The 19,478-nt window shown below is 47.9% G+C and overlaps 6 protein-coding genes across 6 annotated transcripts; 2 read left to right on the top strand and 4 right to left on the bottom strand.

The window, feature by feature from the left end:
* Positions 1-135: 135 nt before the first annotated feature.
* On the top strand, positions 136-1,276 carry N7455_011026 (uncharacterized protein; the record flags this gene model as incomplete). Its single annotated transcript, XM_040960110.2, has 4 exons — positions 136-141; positions 198-490; positions 547-911; positions 966-1,276. 4 exons carry the CDS (start codon positions 136-138, stop codon positions 1,274-1,276), a joined length of 975 nt encoding a protein of 324 aa, XP_040809465.2.
* Positions 1,277-3,232: 1,956 nt separating this feature from the next.
* On the top strand, positions 3,233-5,172 carry N7455_011025 (uncharacterized protein; the record flags this gene model as incomplete). Its single annotated transcript, XM_065606566.1, has 2 exons — positions 3,233-4,176; positions 4,251-5,172. 2 exons carry the CDS (start codon positions 3,233-3,235, stop codon positions 5,170-5,172), a joined length of 1,866 nt encoding a protein of 621 aa, XP_065460529.1.
* Positions 5,173-6,291: 1,119 nt separating this feature from the next.
* Positions 6,292-7,637, bottom strand: N7455_011024 (uncharacterized protein; the record flags this gene model as incomplete). Its single annotated transcript, XM_065606565.1, has 4 exons — positions 6,292-6,309; positions 6,372-6,875; positions 7,156-7,469; positions 7,523-7,637. 4 exons carry the CDS (start codon positions 7,635-7,637, stop codon positions 6,292-6,294), a joined length of 951 nt encoding a protein of 316 aa, XP_065460528.1.
* Positions 7,638-10,418: 2,781 nt separating this feature from the next.
* On the bottom strand, positions 10,419-11,867 carry N7455_011023 (uncharacterized protein; the record flags this gene model as incomplete). Its single annotated transcript, XM_040960127.2, has 1 exon — positions 10,419-11,867. The coding sequence occupies one exon, from the start codon at positions 11,865-11,867 to the stop codon at positions 10,419-10,421; it is 1,449 nt and encodes a 482-aa protein (XP_040809444.2).
* Positions 11,868-12,190: 323 nt separating this feature from the next.
* On the bottom strand, positions 12,191-14,812 carry N7455_011022 (uncharacterized protein; the record flags this gene model as incomplete). The annotated part of the gene is made up of 4 exons (XM_040960090.2): positions 12,191-12,397; positions 12,450-13,014; positions 13,065-13,152; positions 13,204-14,812. 4 exons carry the CDS (start codon positions 14,810-14,812, stop codon positions 12,191-12,193), a joined length of 2,469 nt encoding a protein of 822 aa, XP_040809439.2.
* Positions 14,813-15,808: 996 nt separating this feature from the next.
* Positions 15,809-17,749, bottom strand: N7455_011021 (DNA-directed DNA polymerase eta; the record flags this gene model as incomplete). The annotated part of the gene is made up of 1 exon (XM_040960051.2): positions 15,809-17,749. The coding sequence occupies one exon, from the start codon at positions 17,747-17,749 to the stop codon at positions 15,809-15,811; it is 1,941 nt and encodes a 646-aa protein (XP_040809492.2).
* Positions 17,750-19,478: the final 1,729 nt, after the last annotated feature.

The following is a 19,478-nucleotide window of genomic DNA, read 5'->3' as shown; positions in this document are numbered from 1 at the left end:
TGTAGACTACTCATCTTTAACCAGTACCTATCTCACGCTGAATCAAATTAATTTAGCTAACTTGACATAGGTCTGATTCGGTGAATCATCCTCTCCTGTTACAATCATTCTACTGGGAGGTGTGATTAGGTCACAATGCCGGTATGTGCATTGCCCTGCTTTTAACGCTGGATATCTTACTTACCTACCCTCTTTAGATGCCATCGGATACCACAATTGAGCCTACGGCCACCATCACCTACAAAACTCATCCTGTCCCCATTGAGTTTGATCTCTATAGTCCTAACGTGCGATCAGAAACGCCAGGTGCTCTAATTGTTTACTACCATCCGGGAGCCACCTACCTTGGCTCTCGGAAGCTCGGGTTCCCAGCTTGGTTGCGAGATGGTTGCAACAAGCGAGGCTGGACAATTTGCTCCGTGGACTATAGGCTGCTGCCGGAAAGCTCGATTGCGGACATAATGGAGGATTTGAAGGACATGTGGATATAGTGGGGAATTCTTTCTTTACACTTTGATGGGACGTCAAGCTGACCTCTGAACAAAGTGTACACAAACATCTCAACATCGAACTACGACAGCGCACTCTCACCCAAATTGATCTCGAAGCTGTATTTGTTAGCGGAGGAAGTGCTGGAGGATACATCACCTTCCAGGCTGGCCATCTGCTTACTCCTAGTCCTGCTGGACTCCTCGCAATGTACGGTGACTGTTTTATCGGAGATTGGTATGCGAAGGCGCATTCGGCGGAGGCTATCATCGCCAACGCACGACTCGGTGATGTTGAAACATATTCCACCGAGATAGAAAAGTACTTCCAAGGAGGTAGAAAGCCCGTTACAGGCCGGCCTTTCAACGACGGGACCGATCCTCATTCGATGTTTTACCACTACCTCATTCGCAAGGGAGAATGTAAGTTCCTCTCAGATCTCTCTAATTTAGTTTCTGCTTTGCTGACCCGTTCAGTCCTTAAGCGAACCTTCGGTGTAGAATCCATGGAAGAAGTAGCCTTGCGGCCCGACCTCCACTATCTCTTTCCGCAGTTCTCTGTCAAGGATTCATACCCCCCTATCGTCCTTGCACATGGAACAAGTGATAGCGCTGTTCCCTATGAGCAGTCGGTTTTTTTCTCTGAACACTTGACCTCTAAAGGTCTTTACAATGAACTTTATCTTCTTGAAGGCAAGGATCATTTCTGGGATCTCGGCGAGGAGGATGATGTCCTCAAGGTCAAGGAGAAAATTTGGACATTCTTGGACAAGATTGCCTCTCATTGAGACTGCACATGCATTTCCAGAACTTATTTAAGAGCTGATACCATGAAAGTGAAACTTGGAATACATCATGAGAATTGAAATCTTTTTTTGTGGTCGCATATCCTCGCATATATTTCAAATCAGCCAATCAACCACTGGTGAAAATAGAAAGAGACTAATCAGGTCTTATGACTAAAGAGTTTACATGAAGCTGAATACGGCAACCAAGACAAGACCGCATTTCGGGGAGAGCGAGCAAACGTGCTAATCGACAGGCAGGGCAGCGCCAACGTTTCGCGTCCGGGTGCTTTCCTTATCTGTCTATTTTGTTCGATATACAAGACTCACGACTCACAAATTTAAATTTTTATTGGCACTATACATTCTTATGTACCACCCTCATCTTTTTATCGTTTCAGGGACGATGCGCGCGCCGCGCGCCAGTGTAATCTACGTAAGTAGTAATCATATCTAACAGGAAAATTACCAATATAGACTAGTGTGTCTTGTTGCTTGGGCTGGAACAATCAAGTAAAGAGTGAAAGTGATCGCACCAGTTTCGGGATGTACTGTAAGATGAGTTGAGAGATATAAGACTGGCGAAACTTCGGCGTAGTCGTAAGCGGTAAGTTCCCGTCCGAGGATTGGTCATTGAGATCGACATCTTGCTCATTGATCAGTGGTTCGATGATATTGGTACCTCTATGAAATACTGCTAGTGAGAAAGTACTTTCTGCTAGATGATTACGATATATATGTTTCACTGAATAATTGCTCAAAAGCAAATCAACATTTAAAATATATCTTACCGAGACTTAATATACCACGTTCTTATAATATATTATTCCTTATCGATAAGGCCCTAGTATTCGCTATAGCCAATTGAAGAGCTATTTCTAGCTATAAGGGATTAGTTATGTTAGGAAAGGGTTCCTAGGAATACTAGCTTAATTTATTTAGTAGCCGATATCGTCGACTTGCGTTATACGGCGCGGTAAGTTATTCGAGACCTAGGTATACTATATAAAAAGAGGTTGCCCGAAGGTCGGTACGAATGTTATTCTTAGGATTAAATTGGCACAGTATATAGAGGAACGAGGATAAGGGTGATTGCGTAGTTCGTTTACTAGGTAGAGTCGGCAGTATTAGCGAGTGAACGTATAAGAGGGTATAGAGGTAAGGTAGTACTGAATATCTCATACAAGCCGAAGGGATCGAGTCAAGGCTTAGGGTTTTAGAGGACAGCAAATCACTATAGCGACGTAGGAATACGTTATCTCCAGGCCAGAACTCCTAGGAACACCGGTAGGCAGTGCGGTTACTATCGGAGTAGGCGAAAGCTAGAAGGCAAGACGGAGGGTGAAGGGGCTGATCAGGGGAGAACAACGGGGTGAGCGATCAGGTTGCTCACTGAGCAGCTCAGGGTCGCTCAGTGGGCAGCTTAGGGCGGCGGGGTGACTAACTCACCCTGGGATCCGGGAACCGATCGCTTCCCGAGGCGGCAATGTTACCGTCAACATTATTACACTCCAAGTTGTATTTTCTAAGCTTACACAATGAATGACGCGCTCTGTCCTTTGTTTCCGTTAGAATCACCATTAGTACAGCTTATACTAATGTCTAGAAAGCTCCCCTTTGTTCAACTTATGGAACAAATAACGGATGAAAGAGCCAAATAATAGATCAATTCATTGATCTCATGACAACAACAACAAAGGGAAGCCCCAAATACTCAGAACACATGCAAGGTCTTTGTGGCATCTCTTGGAGCCCATTAAGTATCATCGACATGAAGAACCAAAACATATTTTGGAATCATGTATATAAGGGGGCTATGTTCTTGTTAAAGCTAATATTTTAATCAACGGTTCTTTTTATCACATCTAAATCACACTAAAATCATCGCGAAGCCCTCAGCTTCTACATTCAAAATTCGACAATAACCCCTTGCCACCAAGTCCAACGCCAGACTCCACCATGGCTCAGCAGCCAGACACCACCCAGTCCCTAGGCATCTGCAATTTAGGCAATTTGCCCCAGGAGTTAGTCTTGTCCATTGCAAGCATCATGACTATCCGAGACCGTTGTAGGCTTAGTCAAGCATGCAAGTCTTTACATTCGCTCCTCGCGGATGACATCATGAGGTGGGGGCAACTGAATGCCCAAATCCTAGCTCCCAAGGAAGTATACGAGATGAATGGGTGGGGATGGAGGTCTCCTTATGAAATTGCTGGACTTGAGCTCCCAAACAAGTACAGTAAAGGTTGCTTCGTGGTATCGGGCAAGCCGAATAAAAGCGAGATCCTTGCTTGTGCCATTAGGCGGGGGGATTTTGAGGCCGTAAGGAAATACCTACGTTCGGGTGTCGACCCAGACTTATACAGCACTACTGGTGGATACATGCTGCATGTTGCGGTTGAGGCCAATCAACCCGGGATGGTGACTTTGCTTCTAGAATACGGTGCCAATCCTCACTCCCTACATATCACGAAGAGAACTACACCCTATTATCTCGCTTTCCGTTTAGAGTACCATCCGGAACTGATTATTGCGTTCGCTAGGGGCGGCAATATCGATTGCTTCGTCAATGATATTGCTTTCCGATGTACTTACGAAGCTGTACAGGCTTGTATAGACGCAGGCGTTGATTTTAATCAAACTTCTTCGAAGGGGGAGACTGTGGCACATACTCTGGCCCAGCGTAACAGTCTAGGAATGTTTCGGATGATGGTGCCTCACCTTACAATGGCAACTCTCACGAAGGCCTCAAAAGTTCACGAGACGCCCCTAGATGTCGCAATGAAACAATCAACTCGGCAGCTCGCCATGGAATTTATCTTGGCCGGTGCCGATATCAACCGTTCGATAGGGACTACTGTCTTTACTGCTCTCGAAACCGGCCATTTCGAAATTGCGCGCTTGTTACTTAAGAGAAACACCGACGTTTTCCTGGAGAAATATACAGGAATGTGTGGGCTTGCGGTAGCAATCTCAGCTTGCAACGTTGGCATTATCCGTACGCTCATCCAAGCAAAGAACGAGACGAGCACGACTATACTTCGCCGCTTATCTGTGCCGTCAGGACGGAGAGCTTGGAGATCGTGAAGTTGATCTATGAGGAAGGATCGAAGCATCCCTCCTTGAGATATATCCCCGGAAAGCTGTTTTCACCTTCGCTATACGCCACAGCTCTTACTCTCGGAAACCCCAAGATCACAGAGTATGTGGAGGATTGCATCAACCGTGACGGCAGTGGCTCTCAAATACCATGTATGCCGGAGAGTGATACCCATGCTAACCTGACACGGAAGATCATGGAAATCATATCAAACCTTCATCGTTGGAATGAGTGTATCTTTGATGAGCCAATCAATTCCAACTCCAACCCCAATCTCGTCCATGAGATCGCGTTACGTATTCTTCCATTGGCAGGTGCTGATTTCGATTCTGGTCGAGTCTGCGATCTTGTTCAAAAGGCTCAATACACCTTCCCTGAACAGGTTAGCTATCCTTCGACGTACGCTCTTGTCGAGGTCATGAAAGGTTTTGAGTTGTTAGCGGAAGAAGAAGAGACAGGAGAAGGAGAAGGTACTGATCCTGACAACACGGGCCTGTTGGGGAAGGCCTTGCCACGTCTTTTGCGTGTGGTCAGGAAAGAGGTTGATCCTGAAATGAGAGCCCTGTTCTTGGAGACCTTGGAAGATGTTTGTATGGATCATATAACGACACAGGCAAAGGCACAGATGCACGCTGATACAAAGATACTCGAAACGACACTATTGCCCCCCAGAATGAATGATAGGGTACGCCAGGCCAAGAAGATCTTAACACGTCTTTGTGGCCTGGCGAAGGAAAACGCTGATGATGATGAGATGGACCGGCTCATAGTGATCTTCTTGCGTGTTCTTCGATGCTAAATTTTAAACTGCTGTGTCGATTGTGTGGGCTTTTATTTAATTATTTGTTTGTTTTATATCTTGTCATTAGCAAAGAAATGAGGGAATCAGATCAATATAGAATTTGCAATTCCAACAAAAGACTAGGAAGATTGTAGACTGCGAGGCTTGAAGGCCGTAGGTATTCATGCCTGTACTACATTTGCAATAGAACGAAGGGACATAGTGATACGTCTCTGCGTGTGGAGGAAATAAGAAATGATGGACGAATATCAATGATGGCGAACACTATATATGCCATGAAAACATCTATATAGCTCCATAATGACCAGAAAGAGTCTAGCCAAATTCGAATGGCCAATAAGACATACCACAAGAGCAATTTACAGATACATGACCCCATGCAACAGGAAGAAGTGGTCAGTGAATTTTTATCCCGAGGGTAAAATAGTTCCATTGAATCAGGCAGTCTAAGCACAGCGCCGGGGACGTATCCCCTCAGATCAAAGCCATAGCAAATGCACGAACAATTAAGACAGGGGGCAGCGACAGAAGAGGCTGAGTAGTACATGACAAATGAAGAGAAAACAAGCAAAGCTAATAAGCATATTGGGACAAATAAGAGCAAGATAAAGATAAAAAGGCCAAGAAACGACGCGCCCAGAGGCCGGCGATGTCAGATGCACCGAAAGACGGCAATGTATGTATACTTTCAGATCATCTCGGCATGGGCTGGCATCGTCACCGATGTTGCGGGTATGTATGCAAGATAATGTATGTGTTGCTCGTGAAGGCGTCTCAAGTGGCCGGGGGGATTAACCATAGATTTCAATTCTGGGCTTTGGGTCTTATTTTCTGTTGTCCTTTCTAGTGTGTTCTGACGGGCCAATGCCAATGCATGCACCCTCAAAACGGTTCCTTGGCGGTGGGGGAGAGGTCGCCCGGCTTCATGTGCTGCTATTTCTGGCTTCTCCACAGCTGCACCCATGAGAATAGAAGGGAAGATGGAGAAAGAAATCGAGCGACAAGTGGGTATCATAATGGGGCTGTTTTGGGATGGCGTGATATTAATGGAGACTGAAAGGCGCCGACGACAGGAGAGAAGAAAAAAGGCGGTCAAATAAAATTGTCATTCCAAATTTAATCGGGGTTGGTAAGCTAGAAATTACGCAGTTAGCAAAAGTGTTTGGCCACAATCCGAAGTTTGATATCAAACTTACACGAAGAACAGGACGCGAGTAGTCTTCGTTGTCTTGTAGCGAAACACTACTCTCCCGAGCACCGTTCGGGTAGAGAACGGTGTTGGTCTTCATTCGCCGATCGGTGAATGTTGTGCCCGAACGTGCGGGAATAGATCCTCCAGCAGCGCCTTCTCCATTGTTCCGTGGGAACAGACCTCCCATAAAGCTCGATCCTCTACTGGTTCTGTCGTCGGTCATTTCTTGGCTTGGGATAGGGCTGACGGCACGAGCGCGTTTGCGGTAGAAGAAGATCAAGAAGATGAGGGCACCAATCAGGGCGAGTCCTCCAAGAACACCAATCACAACGCCTGCGATGGAACCTCCACTCAATTTTGAGCTGGTAGGGGCAGTGGTAGCCGATCCAGAATCGGCGCCAGCAGTCGCACTTGACCCAGCAACAGTGATTGTCTTGACTTGGCCGCCAGCGTTGGTTTGGACTGAGACAGTAGACGAGGTACTGGTTGTTGTATCTGACGAAGTTGACTAGGATCAAAAGTTAGCCAAAAGTGCCATTTAATCAAACCGGTGATGCTGAAGATACAGTTTGTGAGGATGAAGTGGAAGGATCCGAGGCAGTCACAGTGACAGTTTCAGGCTGAATGCTCGTACTCTCCTATCCCGGATATTAGGGCCACAAGCTAAGAAAGAGTAGAACACCCAATCATGCTACATAGGCTGACAGGAAGGTTTATCGGTCCAAAAATAGAAAACGAAAAGAAACCAAGAAAAATGATATCCAAAATCAAAAGAGGGGATAGCTTACCGAAGTTGACGTTGAGCTTGATGTTGAGGTTGACGATGACGACGAGGTGGTTGTTGAGGTTGTTGAACCACCGGCTGTGCTAGTCACATCGTTGCCTGTAATTTCCAGATAGGCGAACACTCCTTTTGATGCACTTCCACAACTGTCTGCGGGATAACCCGGGCATGCACCATCACATTCAGAGGTGTCAGAGGATTGCGATGATTTAGAGGGAGCAACATTCGAGCACCAGCATTTCTTCCCTTGTAGGATACCCAGGGCGTAATTGGCGCAAGTTTTTAGACATGCTCCATTTGATTGATATGTGTCGGAAACTGTGGGAAGTCAGGGATATGGCCAAGTCTTTAAATTTTTTGCGATCGCTTACCTGCGCTAAAGGAAGACCCCGTGTTGACTGAAGCACAGTATGTGAGGCTGGATGCAGCCGACGCGAATGGCCGAGCCAGGAGAGCAAAAACTGAGACCACCTCCGCGACCTTCATGGTGGGTGTGCTCGATTGATGATTTCTTATCAAACCCGATCGCCCTTTCTTGGAGATTTGTGGTTTTCTTTTATTTTCCACCCAGATCCCGACAAGCGTGAGGGTAGCGACGGTAAGAAGTTTGCGCAGAGTGAAGATCGAAATTGAATGTGTGTGGGCCGACCGATGTGAATTGTCGATCACCTATGGACCAGAGTCCGATAGTGTCTGGAGGAAGAATCTAATATATCGATGGCAGTCGATCGAAAACGTCCCAATTGTTGTTGATCCCCCCACTAAACACTGAAAAAGTCGTAGGTTGTCCCGTATCAAAGACACATTGTCTCGATGACTCGGAAGGCTCAAGGGCTAGGCAACAAAATAACAAGAAAAGAAAGAAACAAAATGAAATGAAGAGGGAGGAGAAGATGAAGTCGAGTGCACACAGGAAAGAGAGAGGGAGAGAGAGAGAAGAGGAGAAGGGGGATCTCCACAGTCACGGGCCTCAAGTGCTATCCTGCTCTGTTATCCTACACTAACTATCCTCGTCGGAGTATGTCGAGGCCTCCCGACATACCCGGTGGAGACTGATTTTCCTTATTTTACTGTGGGATTTAGAATAATTAATTAAGATCTCCCAGTATCTTGTAGTTTATTTACGGAGTACAGATCTATTGTTTTTACTCTGTAGACATTAAGCCCTTTATAGGATATCTTCTAATGTTGTTATCTCTGTAAGGTACATCCATGTACCTATGTACAAAGTGCGAGCCTATAACAAGCCATCTTTTAATCTTTATATTTCCCAGTGTATAACAGGGTATAACAGATAATAGCCCCGTCTCACGTAGTCTCACGCAGTATAACACATCATAACACAGTCGAACAAGTATTTTATTGACTTTTTTCCTAATGCGCTTTTTTCTCCACTGCAATGGCCTGACTGGTAGAACCAAAGATCCTTGGACCAAGGAAACATTCCACCCTTCATACCTTTTTTTTCTTTTTCGATCTACTCGGTATATTTGTGTAATTGTGTAATTGTGTATTGTGTATGTTGAACTCCGTACTCACACTCTAATATCTGCAGGGAATAGCGTACTTCTATTTCTGTATCACTTTCTTTATTATATCCGAAACAGTTGCCGGAGAGATCACCAATGCATTGCCAGGATGACAAAGTACATAGCGTAATTGTCGACATACGTAATTGGGTGGAGAGAAAACTCCTCACACTAAGAATGTTCCAACTTTGTTGGCCTGTGTGTATTAATTTAGGAATTATTTATACTGTATAAAGAAAAAGCTATCGAGGAACCTTTGAGACTAGCTCCATCGTGGCAATAAAAGCCTTTCCTCCACTTTACGATCAATCCAGCAACTTACGTATGGGACCCAGACCAAGTGGTCATTAACCAGGGCTTTCCAAGACTACTCCGTATATCATGATGAAATGGCCACCTGTCAACTTGCAGATTCCCTGGTACAATGTGCCTAGACCGTGAGGTAACACAGGGAATTCTATCACCCCGGGAATTGAATATTGTACGGAGTACACCGAATGCTCGCTCTCGACCCCCCAGTCAATGCCCAGCCGCCAGAAACGACGATCAATTCGAGAGATCGCTGTGATTTGCCGGGTGGAAGCGAAGTTGGCTGTGATGAAACAACTGGGATTAACCGGCTATTAAATACAATTGCCGTTTCTCTCTAGGCTGTGTTTGGGTTAATGATTTGCGCATCTTAATCTAGTCTGGTACAATATGCAACATAACTATACTAACCAACAGAGTGTTGTACAACATTGTACAACATACACAAAGTCACGATTTCCCCTTTTTCCAAGGTTGATTTCCTTTCTCGACTCGTCCAATATTAATCATCCCACTCATCTCCCAAGTGGAGATGCTCCACTTGGCGTAAAAACATAAAAATGATACAATCATGCGCAGGTGCCTATCTTGAAATTTCAAATTGCATACAATTTGTCTTATAAGCGAAGGATTTAAGACTTCCTGTTACACACATACAATATAACTGCATGCGGTTCAATTGCGTTAAAAACAGTACCTAGGTACTCCCGAGGTCCGTACCTGGCCACTTGTTGTGTTCTCCGGGTGTAGAACTTTAATACGCGAACCAATAGTCCATTAATAAATACCGAGAATCATTGAATCCATTTTGCAATCCAATATACTCCGTACTAAATATCCAATACAAATCTGTTTACCGAACCTTACTCCATACACATCTGGACAATGCCAAGCCAAGCCCTAGAGTCATGATGTTGTGGCTCATATGGCTGAGACAAATCCACCACAACGCGCGAGTGGAAGGACAGCTGGCCCAGTACGACGTAATCTCCCGCAGGGGGGGCCTACGCCTAGTTAGGGTTACTCGATCTGGGCTCTCCATTTCGGGGCTTGGTCTTTTTGCATGCTGATTCAAGATGTGGCGAAGTAAAGGGCATGCTGAATCTCCGTACAATTATTTGTTATTGTGCCTGGTGGCTTGCAGGTGGCGTTCTAGGTCTGAAACAAGCCTACAGTGCTGATCTCTTGGTACAGCCTGCATGAGGCATCCGCGAACCATATCTCGGAGTTAAAAGTTTACATTTGTCCGTACAACGTTCATGTCTAAGGTCATCTACGGAGTAAGTTTTGCGACCACTCGATAACTATTCAAATAATCAACATGTTCAATTAAAAAGGTGTTTCGAGATACATCATACACCTGCCACATAAAAATAATATGAGCAGGAAATCAAGTCGTCTGTGTGCTTTGGTACATGAAATGTGTTTGTTAGCCTGAACCCATGATTGAAGTGTCGCGTTCAACGTCGATGGATAGATTATCAGTTCCGGAGGTCACATCAACCACGCTGCTTGAAGTTTCCACACTTGCTGAACCCGCCGAACACAACTCTGCTGTCTTCTCGGAACTATTCGAACTCTGGCTGTCACTGCGCGAACGGTTGGTGCCGGGCCCTGGCAGAGGGCCAACCGTCAATGCATTGATATCTTCCACGAATTCTGAGCCGGGAGGGGAATCGGGATCGGAATCGGAATCGACCGAACAAGATTCAACCCAGGCCAGAACGTCCTCGTTTGGCGAGGTGGCCTTGTTTAGCGGGGTGGAAGGCCGCTCCGGATGGGTAGTAAGGTGGGTAGTAATGTCGGATCTGGCATCAGATCCGTCGTCGCTATCCTCATCGAAGAAAGTGCCCGCAGCGCACAAGCCGACCATTCGAGTGAAATGCCACTGCATGTCCAGCAAGTCGAAACTCGGAAGCGGTCGCTCGGTGGGGTTGTCGGTTGTCATTTTAAATTTGTAGCCGGACTCAATAGCATGATATGATGGTTCACCTCGCTCTCCTACCATCACGACCAGTCGATCCACGCTAGAGACGTTCTTGTTAGACACGGGCTGCTTGCACAAATCAACCATGTCGTAAAGCTTGTGGTCTGGCCTCGGCTGCCAGTAGAACTCGATTTCCATCTCGGTCTGATCGCCAGAGACCCAGACGGGACGCAGGGCGAACAAACCACTTAACCATGCAGACCGAAGGTCTCTTCGAAGGCAGATCAGATTGGTACAATCACTAACAGGTTTCTCGGGCTGCGTTGGGTCATTAAAAACAGCCCGCCTCCATCTTGCGGTTTTGACCTTTCCCCAGAAAACATCAGCGAATCTCCAAATGTTAGGAGCTTGTGGATCATTCTTCAAGCTGGAGGCCAATGCGCTAGCTGGGAAGATCGGAGTAGTTTGGTAAATCTTGCGGGTGCCGGTGATGACACACTTGTATCCATCTCGTTCTCTGGCGGCGTAAACCGCAACTGGGAGAGCACGTGGCCGCGGACTGAAACTAGAACTCGGACTGAAACTAGAAGTTGGACTGAAACTAGAAGGCGGGTATGGTGGTTCCGATCGGGAAGGAGATGGTGGCACCGTCCATTTGAATGGAAAGGTACAACTAGCTTCAGCAAGGCTATCCATGATTTTCGGTGAGAGGCGGGCGAGTTGTAGAATCCACTGAAGCCTCTCGATGTCGCATACATGAAAAACCGCCCACAATGAGGCGGGGACTGGTTGTCCTAGCAGAGCATTTTTGAGCTGGCGCATGATGATCTCCCGCTGGGGAGACGGGATATTGGAATTCTCATCATTTACACGAACCACGGTGGAGGAGCGACGTAGTTGCGAGGAATTTCCAGAGGGGGGTGTACTACCTGATGCGGATGCGTTTGACATCTTGGTCACGTGGGGTAGGGCTGGATCGGATAAAAAAGACGGTGAGTGTTTGTTGTGATGATCCGAAGTGTTCAGGGCACGTGGGAGTCTGAATGAGAGAGAAGAGCGTTTGTTCTGGTCTCCAGCTATTTATACGTTCAAATGCAGCCCGCGCGGCGAATACAACGCGCGATGCATTCATTCACCCTGAGGGCCTGATGGGGGATATTGGAGGACATATAGGACATATACTGACTAAACGTCGACGGCACATTCCAAATTTAGCGCAGGAAACAAGGTTATCATAAATTCGTGGTTCATAAACATCAGATTCATACATAGCATTAGCGCCGAGAATGCGTCCATTCTCGATCTCGAATATCTTGCATGCGTTTCTCTATCATCCGCGCTCGCGGAGGCATTCCCATACGAGGTCTCATATGGGGTACGATGTCAGGGACAGAGGCCCGCTCCCGCTGGATATCACGAATGCGTCTGCGACGAGCACTTCGAATCTCATCGGACAATTCGACAAGCTCATCTATGTCATCCTGTCGCCAAACGGGTCAGAATCCAAAAGCTGTCTGTTCAGATGATACATACCGACTTAAGGTACGAGAAGATGTAGTAGCATGTCCTCGTTTCTTCATACTCAAATCCCATTTGCTCGATAGCTTCCCTCACTACCAATCTCTTCGCAATTTCCGTCCACCGATCGTTTCGTGTCTCCGGGTCCGTGACCTGTTGAGCAACTCGTCCCACTTCTGCTTCGTCCACCGACGAATGTCGGGGTTTGACCTCAACAACGTCCAGAGCTCCGGTCATCTCGATGGCTTCGTCAGGAGATGGAGTATGCACCACAGACCACTCATCCGTGCCTCTGGGGTTCTTGTTCACTACCCGGGTGCTCTCAATCATTACATCCCTTTCCACTTCGCGCATGGAAGGAGCATCACTTATTCCGAGACTATAATCTGACTCGCTCTCGTCTTCCAGCGACTTGGGCCGACGACGTGTTGCGGATATTGTTGCTCGCTCCCACGGGTCGTTGAAATCAACAGCTGGGCCGCTAGTGGGAGATATTGAGTCTTCCGGAGTCAGAGACTCTTCGCTGTCACTGTGTTTGAGGACTATCTTTTCCCCTGACATTCGTCCACCTCGCATTTTTCTAGGTCGGATGTTAGCGTGGCACAAGAGAGAATCCATCTATCTACTCACCGATGTTGAATATCAATCTCATCAAAACTACCTCTCCGGGACCGCGGTTGCGGACTGCGCACACGAGGTGTATGAGCGTCTTTGTAGCCTGGGTTCGGTTAGAAGACTGTTATTGCTGGGCTACCAACATCGGTCTTACCATGGTCAATGTGCGTATGGTGGGTGAACACGTCCTGGTGGATTGGGGGTACATGTATCGAATTCAGAGAAGGTGACGGCTGGCGAGATGAGAGCTTATCCTTTGGCTTCCGAATCCTGATCTCTTCCTTAACCTCTTCAACATCTCTGGTGCCTGACTTGGAGTCAAACTGGGAGCTCGCAATAAGCTCTTCGTCCAGTGGAATCCGGCCCCTGCCCTCTCGCCGAAGACCTCTTAATTCCCGTTCGAGATCCTCCGAAGGTACACTGCGCCGTTTTTCACGCCCGCGTATAACTATTTCCTCTTCATCAACACGGTCGACTGGTCGTGGTCCCTTGTCCTTCCGCCGGACGACCACATCATCTTCCAATTCTAGATCTGGAAAGTCGACTGGGCCTCGGCGTCGCTCGGGGGGCGCATTGTCAAGCAGGACCTCTTCCACCTCGACCCTTTGGGGTGGAGGCCGTGGCCGTGGTCGGTGGTAGGGCTCTTCCTCGAACTCCAATCTTCTTTCACGCGATCGAATGTCGAGTTCACTGTCCCATCCGCGACGTAAAGGAGGCTCTTCTCTTTCTTTCCGCCGAATGAGCATTTCCTCTTCCTCTACTTCCCGCTCTGGGCGGTGTCTTCTTCCTCCATGTTTTCCCCGCTCTTCAACTAAGAGGCTGTCTTCGAATTCCCTTTCTGGACGTCGCCTGCGGTGGCGCTTTTCTCTCTCTTCATAGAGGAGATCGTCCTCAGACCTTCGTTCTGGGTGACGCCTGCTCCCTCTGCGTATTTCTCTGTCTTCAACGATCAAATCGTCCTCTTCAAATTCCCGAGGGTGGCGCCTACTTCCTCGGCGTCTTTCCCGTTCGACAAGGAGTTCCTCGTCCTCCTCAAATCCTGGCTCTGAACGACGCATCCTACCACTGCCTCTTTCCCTTGGTCTTTCCTCAGACAGAAAATCCTCTTCGGATGCTAGCTCCGGGCGGCGCCTTCTATCTCCGCGCCTTTCTCTTTCTTCGATGAAGACACTGCCTTCGACTTCTCGCTCTCGTTCAGGACGATGCCTCCTTAGGCCACGCATTTTACTTTCATCGGGAAAAAGACCACCTTCGACTTCTCGCTCTCGTGGAGGGCGATGCCTCCTATCCCCGCGTCTTTCTCTCTCCTCGAAAATCGAATCCTCGTCAACGTCTCGCGGATGACGTCGACTACCCCGGCGTCTCTCTCGCTCCTCAAAAATCACGTCTTCCTCGTCTACTTCAAGAGGACGAGGTCTATGCCGGGACCCAGCCGGCCGCATGTAGGGATCATCGCGGTCTAGAGGCATATATCGCTCAGGCGAGACCATATCTACCTCCTCTCTTGGCCGCATGTGAACCATATCATCCCTTCCTCGCGGCGGCGCAAAGCTCTCTTCCATAAAGTCTCGCCTGGGACGTTCTCGGATGTGCATACGCTCCATGTCCTCCACTAGAGGCTCGGACCTTCGGCGACGATATTCAACATCTTCCTCATAGTCGCGATCTCGTCGGCGCGGTCTGTGATCTCGCTCGCGCTCTCGTTCCATTTCGTAGAATTCATCTTCCTCGTCGTAGTCGGGGGGTGGTGCTCGGCGGGACATCGTGGGACTGTGCGAGTGTATCACCGCATTGGATCTTGTGGTCGATCGGCCGTCTACGGTCGGAAAGTTATCTCGACCGCGAAATAGAAGACTCTGAGATTCAAGGCTTTGGCGCGGAAGCCTGTCAAAGGGCTTAGTTCAAGGCAACCGTCAAATTCGGTAGTTGGTGGCTGGCGGGGCTTGCGAAAAGGAAGGTGGGCTGTGCTCTAATCAAGATCACCGAGGGGCGGCTACCGATAGTACAACGAGCAAGATAAGTATGTAGGCAGATCGAGAGGGTAGATTGAGAATCGGCTGAGTACACATACAATACAGGGGAAATGAAAACGTGGACCGTGTGACTTGAAGGGCTGACGAAAAGCAAAGTGATCGACCCCGCGGCTGATGTCACTGCTCTTCGCAGATCGAGATGAAACAACCATTTTCATTTAAGCCAAAATATTCGCTCTTGTTTACTCCCCCAGTTCTTCCAAGCCTAAAGTTCACCAGAGCCACCTACCCCAGAATCTTAGCTAATCCTGCTGGAACCTTGGTTCTCTTCTCAAAAACCGCCGTTCTGACTGCCCAGATATATTCGGGTGGGGTGTATAATGCTTGGCGTTATCCATGTTCAACATGTTCTTATAGAGCAGCCCAAAGCCGCATATCCGAACTGTTTGTTGGGCATTCGAGCCTGACCTACATGGCCGAATCCTTCTGCTGAAGGTCCCCAAGAAGTCAACTGTAAATCCTCTCCTAGTGCACACTAACTTTAAGATCGGATGCACTTCTAAGCACTCGCAACGTAGAGAAATATAAAGCTCGCGTTTCCGGGGTTTGATGTGATTTTGACAACGAGTAACAATATAAAATTATGAAACGATCGATATTAGTTGTCCCAGTCAGGCGACAGTGTGATTTTGGTCCAGGGGGTTGGGTATATCGTAGCTATAATAAGCCAAGTGAAAACATATTTTAAAAATACATCAGAGAACAGAAGATTATAAGTCTCATAGGTCACTGGAAAGCAAGTCGCATCTGCCCCTTTTCCGGCTTGCCCCGACTTCCTCCACCTCGGCCACCTCGGCCACGAGCAGTTGTCCCGCGTGCACTACTTTTCGTAGGCAGTGACGGCTGTGAACCCTTCGCCTCCTCTCTGTCCTGGCTTGCAAGGTCCTTGGCAAAGTGCCAATCATCATGTTCTTCCCTTTCATACTCGATTATTGACTTTGAGCACCGTGGACATACGAATCGGGGAATTGGGCCCAGTTCGGAATCCATTTCAACGGGTTCTTGGAGGCTGTCTGGCTCATCTGCGGCAGTATCTTCAAGATGTGACTGATTTCCAAAGAAACTTTTTATCTTACCCCCGTCTCCGTCAAGCTTTCGTCTTTTCTCAGTTGAGGCTGGTTCACTGGGGGAATTATCGGCATCTCGGGGTCTTGAAGAATGACTCAAAGCCTTTGCCTGATCACCGCGAATCAAGAAGCCCTCAATAGCCTTGTTGTTGCTTACGCCGTCTTCGAAGCTTGACACGCTCAGTGACAGGTTAGAACAGGGCCATGCCTGTCCGTCCGCCACAACTTGCCGAAGCAAAGTATTGGCCAGATCGTAGAGAAGGTTCTCGTCAATTGCGCCAGAGCCTGGAATTGGGATTTGGCGAGAACGAGATTGCGCAGTTCGATAGTGCATCGTGATCACTTTCGGACGACGTCTATTTTCAAGCACGCCGTCTTCCACAAGCCGGCCATATATATCGGCTGCGAAGATACGAAGCCACTTCTCAGCTTGATCAAGTGAGTTAATGCTCGGTCTGAAAGACTTGGCAGATAGCATGGATTTAATTTGGGTTCGAGGATTGACCTCGCTGCGGTCCTCACCGCGGATGATCCCGTAAAGCCAGGTTGCAGTGTGGTCAGCCAGCCTAGTGCGCAATTGCTCAAGCGGTACATTAAGAAGCTCGCTGACTTTCTCGGTCCCAAAGGCGGCAGTTATTTGGTCGCCGAGTTTACCACCGAGCATTCTGATCTGAGTAAATTTATAACCATTTAGGAAATTCTGCACTGCTCGATTCCGCACAACGGTTTGTAGGTTAGGCTTGTTGCAGGCACTTCCTAGTTTTGCGATCATTTTATTGCGGCCAAGCCCAGCCGAACAGGTGTAGCTGAGCTTCTCCCAAACTGTGTTCCGCACTGATCGTACAATTTCGGATCCTATCAGCATGACAACGTCATCCCAGCCTGGATCGTCTTCCTCCGTTTCATGTTGATCCAGGTCCACCAAGCAGTCGGTGTCCCACTGCAAGGCCGTAGTCGGCGGTATAGGCAGTTCTGCAACCCGGTTCTCGTCTTGTGTTGCAATCCGAAGTTCTGGGTACCTCTGAAGAAGCGCCCTATATATTAATGGAGACAAATCAATGAATACTTCATCGATACTAGCTTTCTCCAACACAGCCGAGAGCTCTTGCTTCGGGTTCTGGGTTTCGACTTCCGTGTTATTAGCACCCCATGTGGCCAGAGCGTCTTTCATCGTCTGGAGGATCTTTCGCGATTGTGCTCGATACGGATCCAGCGACACTTTGTCTGTGCTTATGTTTCTGAATGAATCATCCCGATATGCCCACCGTCCTCCCTCTCCCTCTCGAAAAGTCGCCACATGCTGTAAGACGAGGTCTGGACAAAGTTTCCTGGCCTCCGCAACATTGATCAATCGATTGATTCCGAATGGTCGCGCGGCATAATTGATGGCAATCAAAGAGTCCCATTGCCGCACTGCTAATGGTATATCCCGCGGGGTCCCCAGGCGGACCATCTCACATTGCGCATAGAAGGCATCCAGGTCGATATGCGCAACCACACGCAGAGGGGTTGTCGTGGATCCCTGTCGCAACCCTTGCAATTGTCGATAGGTAAATCGTGAGACCTTCAAGGGATCGGATGACTCGGTAGGCTCGGACATGCTTGCACATGCGTCATGACGGTGAAGATCAAACCATTGTTGGGGTTGTCGGTCAGAGCTTGGAATCTGATGCTTTCAACCTTGGGACAAGAACCTAAAACGGACTAGCGCCGGCACGTGTTAGCTTCAACCCGAGTCGTGTTTGTTGTCTCGTCACTTCAATTCAACTTTGGGATTTCCATTACATCTTACATATCACAAGAGTTCAATGTTATTCAATGTTCTTCTAAAATGACTAGACCAGTCCAAAGACAGCCATAATCTACTTTTCTATCTTCCCCAGAGTTATAGACCAGGGATGCCGGAATGACCCATCACTTAGTGCCTGCTTATTTTTCTTCAACTACCCCTGCACAGTCAGATGTCGTGTTCTCGTGCAGGATTTTCCGATGTTGTAACTCGTTCACTGCAGAGGTCTCGAACATGAAAAAAAAAGAAACGAGACAGGATGATCTCCGATCTGTGCGATCCAGCTGACACAGACGGGCTGTGAGTGGACCAGAGGCTCGGAGCCTTCGCGCAGGTGCCCAAAGCCACGCATTCCTGCCCAACGGTCATCTCGTGTGGACATCGGCCGCCAACTTTCCAGGTGGCAAGTTCGCAGCTCGCCACCGGTCTTTTCTGTCAACAGATTGGTCCTTTGCTGTCATGCTGGTTTTCCCGATGGTGTGTGAGGGATCAATCACAATGGGTCCTATGATCTACCCCCTCAACACCACCCTCTCCCACCATACATCCGAACATCTGACAGTTCTTGATGATCTCATTTACTATCAACAGCTTTGCTTGACCGCTGCTGAAGATCCACTGGTGGAGTCCTGTAGAGTTTCGATATTAACCTGGTCCAGGGGCACAGACTGAGGAGCAATCCAAGCTGGTTGAATATGGGGGATCGGCCCTTATTTTTTTTTTTTCGTCCCAACTAAAATCCAGTGGGAAAACAAAGAGCAACCCTTTTAAGGTCTAGTTTTAGGGTACAAGGTACATCTCCATGTATCCACTCCGTACAGCTGTCTACTTTTGCTTACTTTTGCTTACTTTTTCCAACATTGGAAGTGTGATTTGATTAGGGGGGGGAGTGTATATCCATAGTTATATTGACACATGAATACCTAATAGTACAAGATGAAAACTTTTTCAAGCGGCTACAAGCATAGGGTTACACATTAGTCTAATCCACATTTGACCATGCATGCTTTTGCCTTGATCTCAGTGGGGAGTCGTGGCACCAGCCCAAGACGGCCCAACCGCCCTGGCCCTTTGATGTCCACTTTACCTCCCCCCCCCCCCTCTTCTTTCTTCCCTTCTCTCTCTCTCTTGTCTTTCTTTTCCTTCTCTCTCCATATTCTCTCTGGCTTCTCTTGCCAGCACTTCAATCTACTCTTTTTACTCCCTGGCAAATATCTAGTTCGTTCCCGAACAGATTAAAGACAGCCCGCAGGACCCCCGCCAGCCCGTGTTTCTCTTTCCCCTAATTGATCCTGACAACTCATCCTCTCTTGAATACCTGTCAACCTCTTTGTCGCTATTCAATCACTATTGTTTTTGAGGCCTTCTCAATTTCCCAGGATAATTGCCCCATTGGACAACCAGCGAGAATTTCTTCCCAGGATTAACCGGACTTTTTTCCCAAGGACTTTTACTATTCGCGACCAGGAACAATTTTCTTCTGGCCACTTCCCAAGGATCGTATCTCGTTTTCTGCTTGCCCTGGAATCAAGGAAACAAA

Source organism: Penicillium solitum (genome assembly GCF_028829755.1).
Source record: "Penicillium solitum strain IBT 25940 chromosome Unknown utg000008l_segment0_segment0, whole genome shotgun sequence".
NCBI classification, from domain to species: Eukaryota; Fungi; Ascomycota; class Eurotiomycetes; order Eurotiales; family Aspergillaceae; genus Penicillium; species Penicillium solitum.
The sequence above is the reverse complement of the archived record's forward strand: the minus strand, read 5'-3'. Positions and strand labels throughout refer to the sequence as shown.